Genomic DNA, 15,514 nt, shown 5'->3' with positions numbered 1-15,514 from the left:
GCGGAGTTGTTACCGTGGCAACGGTGTTTGGAGTGGAGTTGTTACCGGGGCGACGATGTTTAGAGTGGAGTTGTTACCTTGACGACGGTGTTTAGAGCGGAGTTGTTACCATGACGACGCTGTTTAGAGCAGAGTTGTTACCGTGACGACGGTGTTTAGAGCGGAGTTGTTACCGTGACGACGGTTTACACTCCTTGACCTGTGTGTGTCTGTGTGTCTGTGTGTGTCTGTTTGTCTGTGTGTGTGTCGGATGGGGAGCGGTAGTGTAGCGTTAGCGCGCTGCGCTATGAACCTAGCGACCCGGGTTCAATTCCCGCTCACGGCCAACACCAGTGAGGATTATCTGAACCGGTACTGGGCCTCCCCTAGGTCGACTCAGCCTGAAATGAGTACCTGGTGTGATGTGTAAACATCGCCACTGGGGAGACAAAGGCGGTCGAGCGTGGTGCTGGCCACCCACCCCCTCGTGTACCGCTCCGGCCTTCATAGGTGCTCGCTAACGGCACTTGCCCCAACAGTCAGGCTATACGGGGGATCTTTATCTTTGTGTCGGACGGCAACGCTGTGGTGGGTAACTTCCGTGGGGGGAGCGCCAACTTAGATTGGCCTTTCCCTTCATGGCGTTTGTAACCACCACAGTGGCCAAATGGGGGCTCTGGATGGGTGCGAGTGGCTGGTAACCCCTCCACCTTCAATTAACTACCACTAAACTACGAGGTAAAAAAATGTTTAAGCTTGTGCCGGAGGCCCCGGGGAGACACAGACACACACAAGGTGTCTCGCTCGGTGTGTCTTTGTGTGTGTTTCTCCCTGCATGTGTGTCTGCCTATGCTGTTCCTGTGTCTGTGTTTTATCATTCATTCTTACCTGATGATGGTTGCTTGTGTTGCAACCGAAACGTCGTTTTCTATTATTATTTCATTTTATTTTCTACGTGACTTTACTGAAAGAACCAAAGAGTAATTCCTGCAGTCACGAAAGCTTCGAATCTAGTTTGAGCTCGCATATCCTTGAAATATCTGGACAAAGTCCCATCAGTGAGCTCCTCCGGCAGGCAAGGCTGCGTTGGCTGGGTCATGTAGCCCGCATGCCCAGCTACCGCATGCCTAAACAGCTTTTGTTCGGCTGGATCGAGGGGGCTAAATGGGCGTGGCACGGTCTAGAGAAGCGATGGAGTGATGTGGTACAGGAGGACGTGGAGCTGAGTGGACTTGCCGATGACCGGTACCAGCGGTGTCAAGATCGGCCTCTGTGGAGGAGGCTCGTGAAGTACGCTACCGGGCAGTTGGAGGCAGTCACCCTCCAACAACAACGGAGGGCAGAGGAGCGACGCTCACAACAACCAGTGGAGCGCCGGGTGGCTAAAGCACAGCAAGTTGGCACAGTAGGGGGCACAGGTGGCGCATCAGCCAGTCGTCTCAGTCAACCCGTGGCACTTGGGTCTGCCCCGTGACCTCCTGCCAGCGGGCGTTCGACACTTCACGTGGCCTCAATGTGCACATAGCCTGGCACAAGCGTCGTGGTGATGTCACTGCCACTTAGTGGCGAATGGCGGTTGTTGTTGTTGTGTTTCTGTGTGTGTGTCAATTTCCCGAATCCCACCGTTGCAGGCCTCAGCCGATCGGAGTCGTCGATGCACGAGGGTCTGCTGGCATCGAACATCGTGCCCATGTACAAGCCGTTCAAACGCAAGTTCCCCACACTGGCGCCCACCGATCGTTTTTTTTTTCCCCGAGTTGATTTTGCGAGCGACCCAGGTGAGGGCTCTTGGAAGATGGAGAGAGAGAGAGACAGAGAGAGAGAGACAGAGACAGACAGAGAGAGACAGAGTCAGACAGAGACAGACAGACAGAAAGAGAGACAGAGACAGACAGAGAGACAGAGAGAGACAGAGACAGAGAGAGACAGAGACAGACAGAGAGAGAGACAGACAGACAGAAAGACAGAGAGAGAGAGACAAAGAGAGACAGAACGAGAGACAGAGATAGACAGAGACCGATTGAGACAGAGAGACAGAGAGAGGCCATGATGGGAGAGTTGTATCGGCGCTTCGAGCAAATACGTTCCCTGCAGTGCAAGTCGGCTCATGGGGAGTCATTTAAAATTAAATTTTTTTCACACCGATCCTCGTAATTATTTGCGAATGAAGTCGAGAGAGAAACCCTCAAGTGGATATGGGGCGGTGGGCGGTGACCGCATGGTGCCGACACGTGAAGGGATGAGGGTTTAACGGGGTCCATTTCCGCCAAGGTACGCAATGCCTTGCCACTGCCGGATTTATATATGACGTTTCATTCCCTCTTTTGCCGCCACTCACGGGAGTTGGCCGTTGCGTGCCGGTGCAGAGGGGCCGAACTTTTGTCCAAATTCTGAACAAGTGCACGGCAAATTGACCCTCGGCTGGCATCCACGGAGGTCAGCGGTCGTCGCCAACCCAGCTGTGAGCGCGTGGCAGGGACCCTGCTGGGCAGGAGCCGTGAGACTCGGCGCGGCTCTCGTGGGTGAACAAGCGCAATAGTGACGATGGCGGCGACAGTGATGATGACGACAACTACGACGATGTTGATGACGTTGATGATGACGATGATGATGATGACGATGATGATAACAATGACGGTGATGACGACGATGATGACAATGACAATGGTGATGATGACGGCAATGATGATGACGATAGCTATGACGATGTTGATGACGACGATGACAACGATGATGATGTCGATGTTGATGACGGTAACTACGATGATGTTGATGACGATGGTGATTATGATGTCAATGACAATGATTCTTCCACCTCCAACTCAGCTTATATATAAGCTCCTAGCTTGGCAGTGTCTCATTCTTCACCTGAAGACGGCTGCTTGCGTTGTAGCCGAAACGTCGTGAGAATTATTTTATTTTATTATGTTTTATTTTTATTATTTTATTACTTCCCTTCTATGTGACTTTACCGAAAGAACCAAGAAGAAAATGACAATGATGACGATGATGACAACGACGATGATGATGATGATGATTTTTATGATGACCATAATGATGATGATGACAATGACGACGATAATGATGATGATGACGCGATGATAATGTCGATGATGATGATGACACGATGACGATGATTACAATGACGACGATGACGACGATAATGACAATAATGATGATGACGATGATGATGACGACGATGACGACAATAACAATAATGACGACGTCCATACTGTCTGAAACAGGAATATGGAAACACTTCCACGACGTGCTGCTCAAGACGTACGGCAACCAGCACCATGGCATCAACGTGGTGAGCGGGCCCGTGTTTGACTACAACGCCGACGGGCACTTCGACCCCGTCGACAAAATCCTGGAGTGAGTCCTTCACGTCAGCAGCCCGCACTGGCCATCGTCAACCACTGACTTAGCTCGTGGCTAGCGACGACGATGATGATGATCATGATGACAGCGGCCATGATGATGATGATGATGATCATGATGACAATGGCAATGACGATGATGATAATCATGACAATGACGATGCTCATGATGACAGCGACTATGATGATCATGATGACAATGGCCATGACGATGATGATAATCATGACAATGACGATGCTCATGATGACAGCGACTATGATGATCATGATGACAATGGCCATGATGATGATGACAATGGCCATGATGATGATGACAACGATGACAATGACGACAACTATGATGATCACGTTGACGATGTTGCTGCACGCCATCCCTGCCCGCCCCAGGCACACGGACGCGTCGCTCTTGATGCCGGTCCCCACCCACTACTTCATCGTCATCACGAGCTGCCGGGACAAGGCGAAGGGCCCCAACCAGTGCGAGGGGAAGCTCGAGGCCTCCTCCTTCATCCTGCCGCACAGACCTGACAACGAGGAGAGCTGCAACGTGAGAACACCCCCCAGTGTCCCCACCCCCCCACCCCCAAGTGTCCACCCCCCCCCACCCCCCACTCCCCAGTGTAGACACCCCCAGACACCCCCCAGTGTAGACACCCCCACCCCCCAGTGTACACCCCCCCCACCCCCCCAGTGTCCCCACCCCCCAGTGTAGACACCCCCCACCCCCCAGTGTACACACCCCCCACCCTCTACCCCCCAGTGTAGACACCCCCAGACACCCTCCAGTGTACACCCCCCCCACCCCCCAGTGTCCCCACCCCCCACCCCCCAGTATAGACACCCCCCACCCCCCACCCCCCAGTGTCGACACCCCCAGACACCCCCCAGACACCCCCAGCGCTCTCCCTCTCCCGCTCTCTTTCCCGTTCTCTATCAATTAGTAAAGTGTTTTTGTTTACAAACTTTACTAATTGGCTGTGGTCGGGTGGTGGTGGTGGCGGGTTTAACGACACATTTATATTGACGCGATCTAACCCCACAAAAACACCTCTGTTATGGATAATATTGGTTGCCAAAGCCTCCCACTATTGCTGCTGCTACTGCTGCTACGCGTGAATGTGTGCAGGGCGTTTGGATGCTAGAAACCTCCACACGACCATGAGACGCCACTTCGTTTGAGCTGCCATTCGTGATGGCCAGGTCCGCCACTGATAAGAAAGAGTCGTGTAGCTTCAGCGGGGCCTACACCTCCTATGATATATAAATATTTAGAGTAGTTTAATCCGTGTCGCAGTGGCCCGGCTTACCCGTGGTCAGGTGAGGAGCGGCCGTACGGCATTCCGTGGCATACGCGGAGCCCTCGTTCGTGGTCGCTTCTGTTCACAATCAGAATGTTTATTTATTATGGGAGGAATCCGATGAGCTGTAAAGCTCTTTCTTCACAAATGTCCAGTAGGGGCACGGGGGTAAGAATGTAACAATTGAGCATTACATTTTTTTTAAATGAAAAACACCGTTGTGTTAGATTAAGGATAAGTGAAATAACAAAGATATTTACACAAAGTGACGCATTGCATTCACACTTTAACTTAACAAAGTGGGGTAAAGTTGTATATTTATAAAAAAACGTGTAATAAATTATGTAAATAAATATCCTGTTAAAATAGCTCCATAATATCTTCAGTGGGGCCTTACGTGTCAATAAAGAAAAAAGGAAACGCATGTTAAAAGGATTATTTATTTAAGTAAAATAATAACGGAGCCGTGGCCTGGACATCTGTGAACAACGACTGGACATCTGTTAAGAAGAGCTTTATAGCTCATCGGATTCCTCCAGCATAAATATTGTCACCGTGACGTGACGTCGCCTGCGTGTGTGTGTGTGCGTGCCCATGTGTATGTGCGTGTGTGTGTGCGTGCCCATGTGTGTGTGTGTGTGCCCATGTGTATGTGTGTGTGCGCGTGCATGCGTGTGTATATGTGTGTGCGGGCGCCCATGTGCGTGTGTGTTACAGGCTATATGGGAGGTATTTGTCTTTCTGGTTCAGTGGTAGTTGAATTGAAGGTGGAGGGGTTACCAGCCTATCAAGGGCCCCAATTTGGCTGCTGTGGTGGCGACAATCGCCGCGGGGGGAATGGCCGATGTTGCAATTCGCCTTCCCTCCACGGCACAGCTCACATCCACGGCACAGCGTTACCGCCCGGCACCGCCGCAGAGGTAGGGGCACTTAGCCTGGCACGAGCGCCGCGGTGACGTCACGGCGAATGTTGTGCGTGCGTGCCGCAGAGCGACGAGGACGAGTCGCGGTGGGTGGAGGAGCTGGTGAAGATGCACTCGGCGCGCGTGCGCGACGTGGAGCTCCTGTCGGGCCTCGACTTCTTCCACCAGACCAACTTCGCCGTCAACGAGATCATGGCCCTGAAGACGTCGCTGCCGACGTTCACGCTCTGAACGCGCCCGCGCTTTGCCTGTGTGTTGCCCGCGTGTTGCTTGCATGTTGCCCGCACATGGGCAGCCCGCGTGTTGCCCGCGCACGCCCCCTTCCCCCCCACCCCCCCGTTCCGGCGGCTATCTCGTGTTTGATGGTGTATATTTTTCATACCTAATTTGTATTTATTGACAAGCGGAAAAGCAGCAGCAGCAATAAACAAACAACAACAAAAAGTAAAAGTAAAAAAAAAGGTGTGGGAGCTTGGGTTGTGGTGGTGGGCGGTCGTTGGGGAGGGAGTTGGCATCTCCGCACGAAATCGTCAACGGACTTTCACGCCCCATTGCCTTTCATTGCCGTCTCGAATTTTGCCAAACAAACGACGTTGACAGCAGCCGCAGCAGCGGCAAACTGCTCGACAATATTTAACTCTCGGTTCCCCCGAAGGAAATGCGACGGCGCCTCTCTCACGCCCGCTGGAGCTTCTGCCGCGCCCGACGGAACGCCGGCCGTCGCGAACCCGAGGTTCGGGCGCGTTACCATGTACCCGTGGAAATGTTTTGTAAAAGTTTGCCGTGCAAGAGAGTGAATATTACGTGGCTTGGACGAGTTTTTATTTCAAACCCCCACCTCTGCCCGCTACCCCAACGAAGCGGCGTGGAGTGTTGCCGTGTCGTACGTATGTTGTACGTATGTTGTACGTATGTTGTACTTATGTTGTACGTATGTTGTACGTATGTTGTATGTTGGACTTATTTCGCACCGTACATAGCCAAACACGCTAATCGGAGGCGTGGGGATAAGGACAACAACACTAAACTCTGAAAGCAGTTCTAAAGAAATTAGTTTTCAATTGAGTATAGCGGTGTCGTGTATATTAGTGTATAGTAGTTTAGTGCACTGTAGTGTATAGTGTAGTGTATAGTGTAGTGTATCGTGATGTATGTATGTTGAATTTCTTTCGAACCGTATGTAGCCAACCGTGCTAATCGGAGGTGCAGGAGTGAGTGGGTGAGTGTGTGGGTGAGTGGGTGGGTGGGTGAGTGGCTGAGTGAGTGTGTGGGTGAGTGTGTGGGTGAGTGAGTGGGTGAGTGTGTGGATGAGTGTGTGGGTGAGTGGGTGAGTGGGGAGCGACCCGAGTTCGATTCCCGCTCACGGCCAAAATCAGTGACAATCATCAGAACCGGTCCTGGGCCTCCCCAAGGTCGACTCAGCCTCAAATGAGTACCTGGTGTGATGTGTGGGCATCGCCACTGGGGAGACAAAGGCGGCCGGGCGTGGTGCTGGCCACCCATCCCCTCGTGCGCCGTTCTGGCCTTCATAGGTGCTCGCTAACAGCACTTGCCCCAACAGTCTGTTACAGGCTATACGGGGGATCTTTGTTTGAGTGGGTGAGTGGGTGGGGAAATGTGTGTGTATGTATGTATGTTGAACTTCTTTAACACCGTACAGCGGGGGATCGACATCGTGAGCCCACGAGCACAACGCTTCAGCGCAACGCTTCAGCCACAACTCTTCAGCGCTGATGCAGTGGGATCGCAAGTTGTACACCGCCACGAAGCTGAATCTCCACGTTCCTCTTCGTCCGCCGAGGTTGATCTCCCCGCGAGGTTCCCGCTGTCGTTGCGCGTGACTCCGGTTGTAAAAAAAAATTCTGGGACATTTATAACTTTGATCGTTTTTATTATTCCGCTTGATGATGACAAAAAAAACCGAATGAGCTTCACCCTTTCCCAGCAAGATGTTCAAACACCAGAGACACCGTTTACAGGTGTAGTAATGCTTATGACTCGTTGACACCGGAGTTGGAGGCACACTTGTTTATTTGAATACCAACTTTGTGACATACACAATTGAGGGGGTATCGGCCCCCTCACCCGTCTATCTGAGGACACACCTCTAGGCTAACCTTAGCCTGCCTCTGAGTCCTCCACTAATGGGCTAGGGGAGGCTATCTTGGCCCGACACTGGTCAGTCGGGCCCGGTACCCAGAGTCCAGACCAGCACTGGCTCTGGCTCTGGTACCACGCCACTGGCTCGAGCCTGCGCGGTCCTGATAAGGACGGCGTACCAGGGGGAGTCCAGGGCTCTATCTCAGACGTCTTCCGCCTCCTCTTCTTTAGCTAAACATCACTCCCGAGCCCCCCGATACATTCCCCTTTTATACACCCCCCTCCCTGAGGGGTGGGGCCCCGGGGGATCGTAACGTCCGAAGCGCGGACGTCGTAGAGGGCACCTGCCCGTGCACTGACGTAGCCCCGCCCACTGTGCTTGTTTACCATAGGCTGCCATGCATAACGGGCTCTCTGTAACAGCCCTACATCACTCCCCCCCACATAGCATGCAGCCGTCCCGGCTGCCAACATACAAAATTTGACAATAAAGGTGCCTTCACCCCCTGACGTGTGCCTCACTATTTTTGAACCATAACAGGAACCAGAACAAGACACAACAACAAGATGAGAAACAACCCGTCGCACCCCCCCGAATAAATACGAATTCCGTAAAAAAAACAGCTTATATACAACCAGCAGGGAACCCACCCCGCACACACAACAAACGGTGAACCCAACATATGTACATCCGAGGAGCGGGAAACACACCATCCACACAACAGCCAATAAACACAACAGCTATGTACACATTTTCCGGCCTCACAACAGTTTGCGCATTTTAGCGCGCGTCCTTGCAGCGGGCCCCTCACACGGGGTAACCCCGCGTGGCGGACCATCAGGTGGCGACTGTCCGTCTTGAGGTGAGCATTCCTCTGACTCCGCGTGACCCTCGGTATCCGCAGGAGGGGTGATCGGGCGTGAGCCCGTCACTCCTGATGCTCCTGAAGGTGGCACAGCCGGCAAGGCATTAGGTGAGAGCGACAGAGACGGACCCAGCAAGTCGGCCGACCCCCCACATGTTTGGCCACGCGCGTGTGAAGTGGGGTTGTGTACCGCAGCGAAGGGTTTTAATCTGGAGGGGTGCACGAACCATCGCCGCTTCCCCCACTTGATGCGCACGCACTGCGGACGTAACACCTCCACCACTTCCACAGGGCCCCGCCACGGCCGCACAAGCTTAGAGGAGGTTGCCAGTGGCACCTGGGGGCAGTGCAACCATGCCTTGTCCCCCGGCTTCCACTGCAGCATGTGCGCTCGACTCAATCTGAGGCGCTCATTTGCCTTCTGACGGAGGTCAGAGTTTTGCATTGCAGCATCCCGTGCCTCGGTCAATTTGTCCAGATTAAATTTAACGTGGTCAGCCAGATTAGTTTTTCCCTGCGGCACGGGGATCCGCAACTGGGCACGAACAGGCGGGTCTGGTTCTCGGCCGTACATGAGGTAAAAGGGAGAAAACCCCGTAGCCGCATGGGGTGCCATCCGGTACGCCGCCAAGACCCCCTGAATTTGTAGGTCCCAATCCGTTTGCGAGTCCGAAACTTGTTGTGATAACATGGACGAGATGGTGCGATGCAAACGTTCGACCATCCCGTCAGTTTGTGGGTGATATGGGGAGGTCCGAATTTTCTTTGTGCCCAGGAGATCGCAGACTTGTCTGAGTAGTTTACCGGAAAAATTTCTGCCCTGGTCGGTCAGCAGCCTCTCCGGAGCACCTTTGTCCAGGACATAACCCTGAACAAAGGCCTCCACGATGGCTGCTGCCGACTGGTTGGCCAAAGGCCAGGCCATAGGCCAGCGTGTAAAATACTCGACACCCGTCAACAAATATCTATTCCCTCTGGGGGTGGCGGGGAATGGTCCCAAAATGTCCAGAGCGACCAGCTCGTTTATCCTGGACACTTTGATCGATTGCAAGGGCGGGTTAGACTCCCGTGCCGGCGGTTTGCGTTGTGCACATTGAGGGCACGATCCCAACAAATCCCCCACATCCCTCGTCATGCCAGGCCAGTAAAAATCAAGTTGCAGCAAGGCGAGAGTCTTTTGGGTCCCCAGGTGTAGGAGGCGCTCATGAGCGGCCCATACCACCCTACCCCGCAACCCAGTAGGGACAACCAGCCGATGTCGACGTGACTTCCCGTCCCAATGCATTAGCAGACCTTGGCACATTTCCCATGCGTCGGAACCACCTCTTTTTCCCCCCGCCGCACCGCCAACGCGACGTCGCCACCCGAGGAGGGAGACATCCTCCATCTGGAGGCGCCCCCATTCAATGACGGGCAACCCCAACAGGGAATCTTTGCCCTGTTGTTCGATCGAATTAGGAACCATTGCATCGTCGTCGTTGGCGGCCGCCAAGACAGGTACCGATGTGTCCCCTGGAGGCCTGCAACGTCCAGACCCCAGGAGGCATGCACACTCGGAGGTGGTTGGCAAGCGTGACAGAGCGTCCGCGTTGGTGTGGCGAACGCCCTTACGGTATGTGGTTTGGAAATCGTAATCCTGGAGGACCTCCAACCATCGGGACAATTGTCCCGATGGCTGTTGAACCCTCAGGGCGTACTGCAGTGCCGCATGATCTGTGCGGACGGTGAAATGCCGACCGTACAGATATGGGCGATACTGTTGGACGAAATGGACAATTGCCAACAGTTCCCTACGGGTGACACAATACCGTTGCTCCGCTGGAGACAACACCCGACTGCCGTACGCAACCACATGTTCCACGCCGTCAACCACCTGGGAGAGCACGCCCCCAATACCCGTGTTGCTCGCATCGGTGTCGAGCAAGAACGGTTTTGAAAAATCAGGGTAAATCAGGGGAGGAGCGTTTACCAAAGCATCCCGAAGGGAGCAAAAAGCAGCCTCCTCCTCCTGACCCCAGCAAAACCGAACCCCTTTAGATGTTAAAGCATGTAGGGGTTTGGCGATAGTCGCAAAATTAGCGACGAAGCGTCTATAATACGACGCAAACCCAATAAAACTCCTAACCTCTCCCACTGAGGTGGGAGTCGGCCAGGAGCTTACACACTGCGTTTTGGCGGGATCGGTAGAAATACCTGAGCGCCCCACGATGTGCCCCAAATAACGCACCGACTCGCGTAACAAATGGCATTTTTGGGGCTTAAATTTCAAATTAGCAGCCCGCATCTTTAGGAAAACCGCCCGCAACCTCTGGAGATGTTCCTCAAAAGTTTTGCCAAAGACAATGACGTCATCCAAATAAATCAGGCACGACTCCCATTGCAATCCAGCCAAAACCAATTCCATCAACCGCTGGAAAGTTGCCGGCGCTGAGTGTAAGCCCATCGGCAACCGGTTGAATTGAAACAGGCCGTGCGGAGTACGGAAAGCAGTTTTAGGCTTTGAATCATCGTCCAGAGGAAGCTGCCAGAATCCCGAAAGTAAGTCCAATGTGGAGAAGAATCGCGCTCCCGCCAAGGCGTCAAGCGATTCGTCCATCCGTGGGAGCGGGTATGCGTCGGCAACCGTAATTTTATTAAGGCGCCGAAAGTCAACGCAAAACCGCAACGAACCGTCCTGCTTCTTAACCAGGACGATCGGCGCTCCCCAAGGGCTGTTGGAGGGAGAAATTATGTCGGCGGCTAGCATGTCATCAACAGCCGATTTGACATGGTCCTTTTCGGCGGGACTCAACCGAAAAGGATTTTGGCGTATTGGCGCGCTGTCACCCGTATCAATATGGTGACGCAGCAGATGAGTGCAGCCCAAATCGTATTTATCCCGACTGAAAACGTCGGAAAATTCCCTCAGTAGTGTCTTAAGACGTTGGCGCTCTAAATTTGACAGGTCCGTCGATCCCGCGCAAAGCGCCTCGAGCCACCCTTCATCGCTGTCTGAATGTGGTCGCGGTGCAGGGGCAGCGCCGACATGACTCGCGACGGGTTCCTCACAGGGCACCGGCGTTGCGTGAGCAAGCACGGTCCCCTGTGGGACCACCACCGTCTGCGAGCCCACATTGAGGACCGCGATGAAGGGTTCTCCATCCCCTCTCACTATGGTCTGGGCCGGGAGTAAATTAGGTCCACTGACCCCGGCCCTAGACGGTCCCAGCAAAACCCCTTGAGCCCCAATGCCCCTAGCGAAGGGCCGCCGAAGTCTCAAAGGAATTAACATTTGCGCCCCCGGAGGAACGCGCACCGTTCTATCTACGAACGCCGGCACCGTCGCGAACGCCGTCCGGCTCGTAGCGGGGGATGGCAAAAACGCCATGCGTCGGCCCGATGGGAGCTCAATGCATCCCTGGTCGATTAATATCCTAATCGGCATTTTGGCCAGGAAATCCGTCCCCAGCAGGCACGGAACCGCCAGCGAGGAGGAAACAAAAATCGGCCCAGATAATTTAATATCCCCGACACAAATTTGGGCTCGAATTTGTCCGATGATGCCAAGTGAACCCCCGTTAGCAGCAAAGAATGGCACATTAACAGGCATCAAAGGACGGCTCTGGGCAGGGAGAATGTTATAAATCAACTCCGAAATAATGGTCGCCGATGCTCCTGTATCGACCAAGATGCGAACCTCCACCCCATCGATGTGACCCACAACGGCCGACGACCCCGACGACGCGGCTACAACCCGATGGGCCAACACGGACCACTGGCTGGGTTCAATGTGAGTACCCAGAGCGGTGCGTGTTGGTGCCATGGTACGCGATATTGGCCCCCCCTTCGCTGCGGTGTTTAAGTGTGCGACGGGCGTGTGCGTGGGCCAAACGTGAGGGGTGCCGCGACTCGCCGGATTATGATGGTGGAGCTTGTGACGAGGGCCGGCGTCCCGTTGAGGTGTCGTCCCGCGCTGCCGAGGAGAGCGGCACCCCGAGGCGACGTGGCCCCGGATGCCGCAGTTGTAGCAGCGTGGAAGCGCTGGTGGCGACGATGGACGTTGTAGATGGCTTGAACCGGCCCGGTCCCCCCGCGCTCCCGCTCCGTGCTGCCGTCGATGGTTGATGGCGCAAACCTCTTCCGCCGGGAGGGTGGCCGCAGCGACGGCGCGCCCGCTCGCCGCCTTGCTGGCCTTCCGTCGTTGAGAGGACAGGTTTGCGTGGAGGAGACGGGCCGCTTGGAGGGAGCACATTTCTGCATCGTCCTGTGCGACAATGACGATGTCTAAGTCGTCCGCCAGCAAAAGTATCTTTTCTGTCACCATGGCGTCGATCCCCTCGTCGTCCATTCGTGGAAAGGCTTCCTTTGCCAGCGCCAGGAGGCTTGTACGGTACGCCAGGGGCGACTCCTTCGTCCCCCGCTGGCGATCGTAAAAGAGTTGACGACAGTCCGATGGTGGCCCATACACAGCGGACAGCACTTGCATCGCCTTCCGCAGCGTGGAACGCCTCTCCTTCGTTGCCGATGTTAGTGTGGCGAGGGCGTCGCTGTCGAGGAGTGCTGGCAGTGCTCGGAGAGCCTCGGCGTCTGTCCACTGTGCCATCTCCTGGTGAGCGAGGAAGCGCCGCTGGAAGCCGCCCCAGTCGCCCTCCTCGCCCACAAATTCTTTGAGCGGCGGCAGTCGCTGATGTAAGGCAGCGGCTGCAGAGGACGATCGCGCTCCCTCGCCTCCCTCACTCGACTCAGCGTCGGCCCGAAGCAGCGATGGCATCGCCGGTCGCACCCGTGGTGACGCGGCAGGTACTGTACTCCCGCCGTTGGACGCGATGCTTAGAGCGGCCACGCCCTCAACAGCAGCTGCGGCGATGGCGGGAGTTTCAAAATGTTGCTCCGTTGAAATGGCGGGAAGGCGCTGTGGTCGTTGGCTGCTGTCGCCTCGTGGCGGTCCCGCAGCCCCCAGCCGTGTGATGTTATCGAGCATGGCGGCTGCGGCGTACAGCAGCTCGGCCAGCTTCGCGTGCGCCTGCCTCAGCCCCTCCGTCGACGGCTCCCCTTCCTCCAGCTGCTGTGGCGTGGATGCACCCAGCCCCGGCTGCTCGATGGCATCTTCAGCCGTCTCGGGCTCTCCAACTGCAGCGGTGTCCTCCGCTCCTGGTACTCCGACTCGAGTCGTCCGGCGTGTATCCATGTTCGTACTTTGTTTCACTTCTGACGCCAGATGTAGTAATGCTTATGACTCGTTGACACCGGAGTTGGAGGCACACTTGTTTATTTGAATACCAACTTTGTGACATACACAATTGAGGGGGTATCGGCCCCCTCACCCGTCTATCTGAGGACACACCTCTAGGCTAACCTTAGCCTGCCTCTGAGTCCTCCACTAATGGGCTAGGGGAGGCTATCTTGGCCCGACACTGGTCAGTCGGGCCCGGTACCCAGAGTCCAGACCAGCACTGGCTCTGGCTCTGGTACCACGCCACTGGCTCGAGCCTGCGCGGTCCTGATAAGGACGGCGTACCAGGGGGAGTCCAGGGCTCTATCTCAGACGTCTTCCGCCTCCTCTTCTTTAGCTAAACATCACTCCCGAGCCCCCCGATACATTCCCCTTTTATACACCCCCCTCCCTGAGGGGTGGGGCCCCGGGGGATCGTAACGTCCGAAGCGCGGACGTCGTAGAGGGCACCTGCCCGTGCACTGACGTAGCCCCGCCCACTGTGCTTGTTTACCATAGGCTGCCATGCATAACGGGCTCTCTGTAACAGCCCTACACAGGCATAAAGTGTGCATTGACCACACATGCTCGTGGCAAAACATGCATGCATACATAAATACCGGCAAGCAACCACTCTTTGGTAAACGCGTGCATTGTTGTAGGCCGATCGGTTTCAAGGAGAGCGCGCGTGCGGTTTATCGTTCGTTTGCATGTTACCACGAGCGTGACGTGCGTGTGTGTGCGTGTGTGTGCGTTCGTGTGTGTTCGTGTGTGTGTATGTGCGTGTGTGTGCGTGCGTGTGTATGTGCGTGTGTGTGCGTGTGTGTGTGCGGTTAACTCAGACTCGGTCCCTTGCAATAAGTGCGTCTGTTTTGGCGTTCGCACGTCTTAACGCCCCCTGTATTCTTGCCGGAATGGGTAATAAAGCATATTATTATTTCATCATCTTGATACCGGTAGTGAAGAAAAAAGGGTCCCATAGATATTATAAGTAGTATTCCGCTCGTTCACCCAGAAGAGCCCCTTTTTCAGGAGGGTCCCGACCACGCTTTCACAGCAGGTGCCGACGATTGCTGCCCTTACGCCACGGTGGCCAGGAGATGTTTACTACCTCGCCCGGTATACAGGAAGTCGTGAGTTCGATCCAGACCCTGACGCCTGCTGCTGTATATTTGGAGTTGGCGTGTCTCTCTCTCTCTCCCCCCGTGGTCGCGTGGAATTTTCTCCGGGTCCTCCGGTTTTTCCCTTCCGTATTTAGAATCAACGTCACGCGTTTCGAGTCGTTTGGCTGCTGCGAGACATTACCGCGGGATGATGGTGATGATGATAAGCCACTTCGTTGAGCCATCATTTGTGATCGCCAGCGTCATCATTTGTGACAGCCAGCCACATTGCAGCTCTGTGGTGGGGCCTTACCTGCTAAACAAAACTAGTAAAACATTTAGTTTTAATAGTCATCCTGGGAGAGTATATTGATATTTTAGTTTTAATAGTTTTAATATATATAACTTAAAAAAAAAATTAGTATATAATGTATATAAATATAATATTTATAATATTTATATATAGTTTTAATATATATATTTAATATTCATCCCGGTAGAGTGTATTAATATATATTTAATTAGATATATATAATATATATCTTTATAAAATATCTAGTTGTAATATATAATATATATTTAATTATATATACTATATATTAAAATATACATCGTTTTAATATAATATAGTTTTAATACACAATATATAGTTTTCATATATATTTAGTTTA

General features: G+C 53.8%; 1 protein-coding gene across 1 annotated transcript in view; it reads left to right on the top strand.

The window, feature by feature from the left end:
• The window catches only part of ENPP2 (ectonucleotide pyrophosphatase/phosphodiesterase 2), a 78,265-nt gene extending 63,583 nt beyond the window's left edge, over positions 1–14,682 (top strand). Inside the window, exons 23-27 of the mRNA XM_078866821.1 lie at positions 1,611–1,688; positions 3,225–3,357; positions 3,750–3,909; positions 5,650–7,562; positions 14,301–14,682. Of these exons, the coding sequence (XP_078722947.1) occupies positions 1,611–1,688; positions 3,225–3,357; positions 3,750–3,909; positions 5,650–5,814 (536 nt within the window). The 3' untranslated portion in view covers positions 5,815–7,562; positions 14,301–14,682. The remainder of the gene's footprint in view (positions 1–1,610; positions 1,689–3,224; positions 3,358–3,749; positions 3,910–5,649; positions 7,563–14,300) is intronic.
• The last annotated feature ends 832 nt before the right edge of the window (positions 14,683–15,514 follow it).

Source organism: Lampetra fluviatilis, chromosome 23 (genome assembly GCF_964198595.1).
Source record: "Lampetra fluviatilis chromosome 23, kcLamFluv1.1, whole genome shotgun sequence".
Lineage (NCBI taxonomy): Eukaryota > Metazoa > Chordata > Hyperoartia > Petromyzontiformes > Petromyzontidae > Lampetra > Lampetra fluviatilis.
Note: the sequence above shows the minus strand (reverse complement) of the source record. Positions and strands in the feature narration are given on the sequence as shown.